The sequence below is a fragment of the Capsicum annuum genome, unplaced genomic scaffold (assembly GCF_002878395.1).
Source record: "Capsicum annuum cultivar UCD-10X-F1 unplaced genomic scaffold, UCD10Xv1.1 ctg50202, whole genome shotgun sequence".
NCBI classification, from domain to species: domain Eukaryota; kingdom Viridiplantae; phylum Streptophyta; class Magnoliopsida; order Solanales; family Solanaceae; genus Capsicum; species Capsicum annuum.
Window position 1 is genome coordinate 1 of NW_025858054.1, and position 1,062 is coordinate 1,062.

The 1,062-nt window shown below is 37.8% G+C and overlaps 1 protein-coding gene across 1 annotated transcript; it reads right to left on the bottom strand.

Moving 5' to 3' along the window:
* Positions 1 to 28: 28 nt before the first annotated feature.
* LOC124892731 (G-type lectin S-receptor-like serine/threonine-protein kinase At4g27290) lies at positions 29 to 1,056 on the bottom strand. The gene is made up of 2 exons (XM_047403949.1): positions 429 to 1,056; positions 29 to 361 (listed from the first exon to the last, which is right to left on the bottom strand). The coding sequence occupies exons 1-2, from the start codon at positions 895 to 897 to the stop codon at positions 99 to 101; spliced, it is 732 nt and encodes a 243-aa protein (XP_047259905.1). The 5' UTR covers positions 898 to 1,056; the 3' UTR covers positions 29 to 98.
* Between the last annotated feature and the right edge of the window lie 6 nt (positions 1,057 to 1,062).

Here is a 1,062-nt window from a genome sequence, read left to right on the forward strand (position 1 = left end):
AATGGAAAATGTATAACATTAGAACATAGATTTTACAAAGACGAGAATATTGCAGAATGAAATAATTCTCTAGCACTCTGATCTTGAGCATAAACTAGTTACTGTTCCAACAAATTTTCTCTGTATACCTTGTAAACAGGTCCAAATCCACCCTCTCCAATCTTGTTGTTGAACGAAAAGTTATTTGTGGCTCTTGTTATTGCTGAAAATGGGAATAGTGGCAGCTCAATATCTTCACTGAGTTTCTTCTTTTTCCGTTTGTACCGCAACAAAATCAGGATCAACAGAATCGTTGCCATCAACAATGAGAAACTCACTGCGAGTATCTTTGCCTTCTTTCTTGTTGAACCTGCCTCAGATTCTGCAATCAATGTTTTGAGTCAGCCACTGTAAATCAAGACAGGCCTCTAACTTTGCATAGTACTTACCTTGCTCTGAAGGATCCATCTTGATGTAAATGTCATGTCCTCTTTCAGACCGCTTTCTGATGTCAATTAATTCCCCATAGCATAATAAGCAACCTTTGTCGCCATTGCTTATATCCAAACTTGAATGAGCTGTACAGGAGCAATTCCCGGAGCATACTTGCCTACACTCGTCTAGAGTCATCATTTTATTGTACCGAGAGTGGTTAGTATCTGGCAACTTGATTCCAGAATATCTTAGAAATACATGTTCCTTGTTGCAATCTAAGGGTGTCCTCCGAACACACCCTTCTGTCCAATCTCCCTTTTCCCATTTTTGTGGATATTTAGGTACAAACTTCTCCAAACATTCACAAATAGGTTCACTATCTATGTCACAGCTCCCATACACACCACACAAGCTATATGTAACACAAGTGTCTGTAGGTAACTTGTAGTGAACATTCCATCTCTTTGTCTGATCCACCCACATGAAGCGTTGTATATCACCATTGCTACTCAGGACTATTCTTGATAAAACCGAGCTGTTATTAATGAGAGAAAAAATATAGTAAAGCTCATCCTTATTAAAAATAAATTGAAATGTATAAAGTTGTTTTGTGTTAGTAGTGGTATGGGTGCTTGATAAAAAAATGGA

Excerpts from the sequence above, each read along its gene's own strand:
- LOC124892731 (XM_047403949.1), bottom strand. The coding sequence starts at position 897 with ATGTGGGTGGATCAGACAAAGAGATGGAATGTTCACTACAAGTTACCT. Across the intron at positions 362-428 it reads GATGGATCCTTCAGAGCAAG|AATCTGAGGCAGGTTCAACA; the intron begins GTAAGTACTATG and ends CATTGATTGCAG.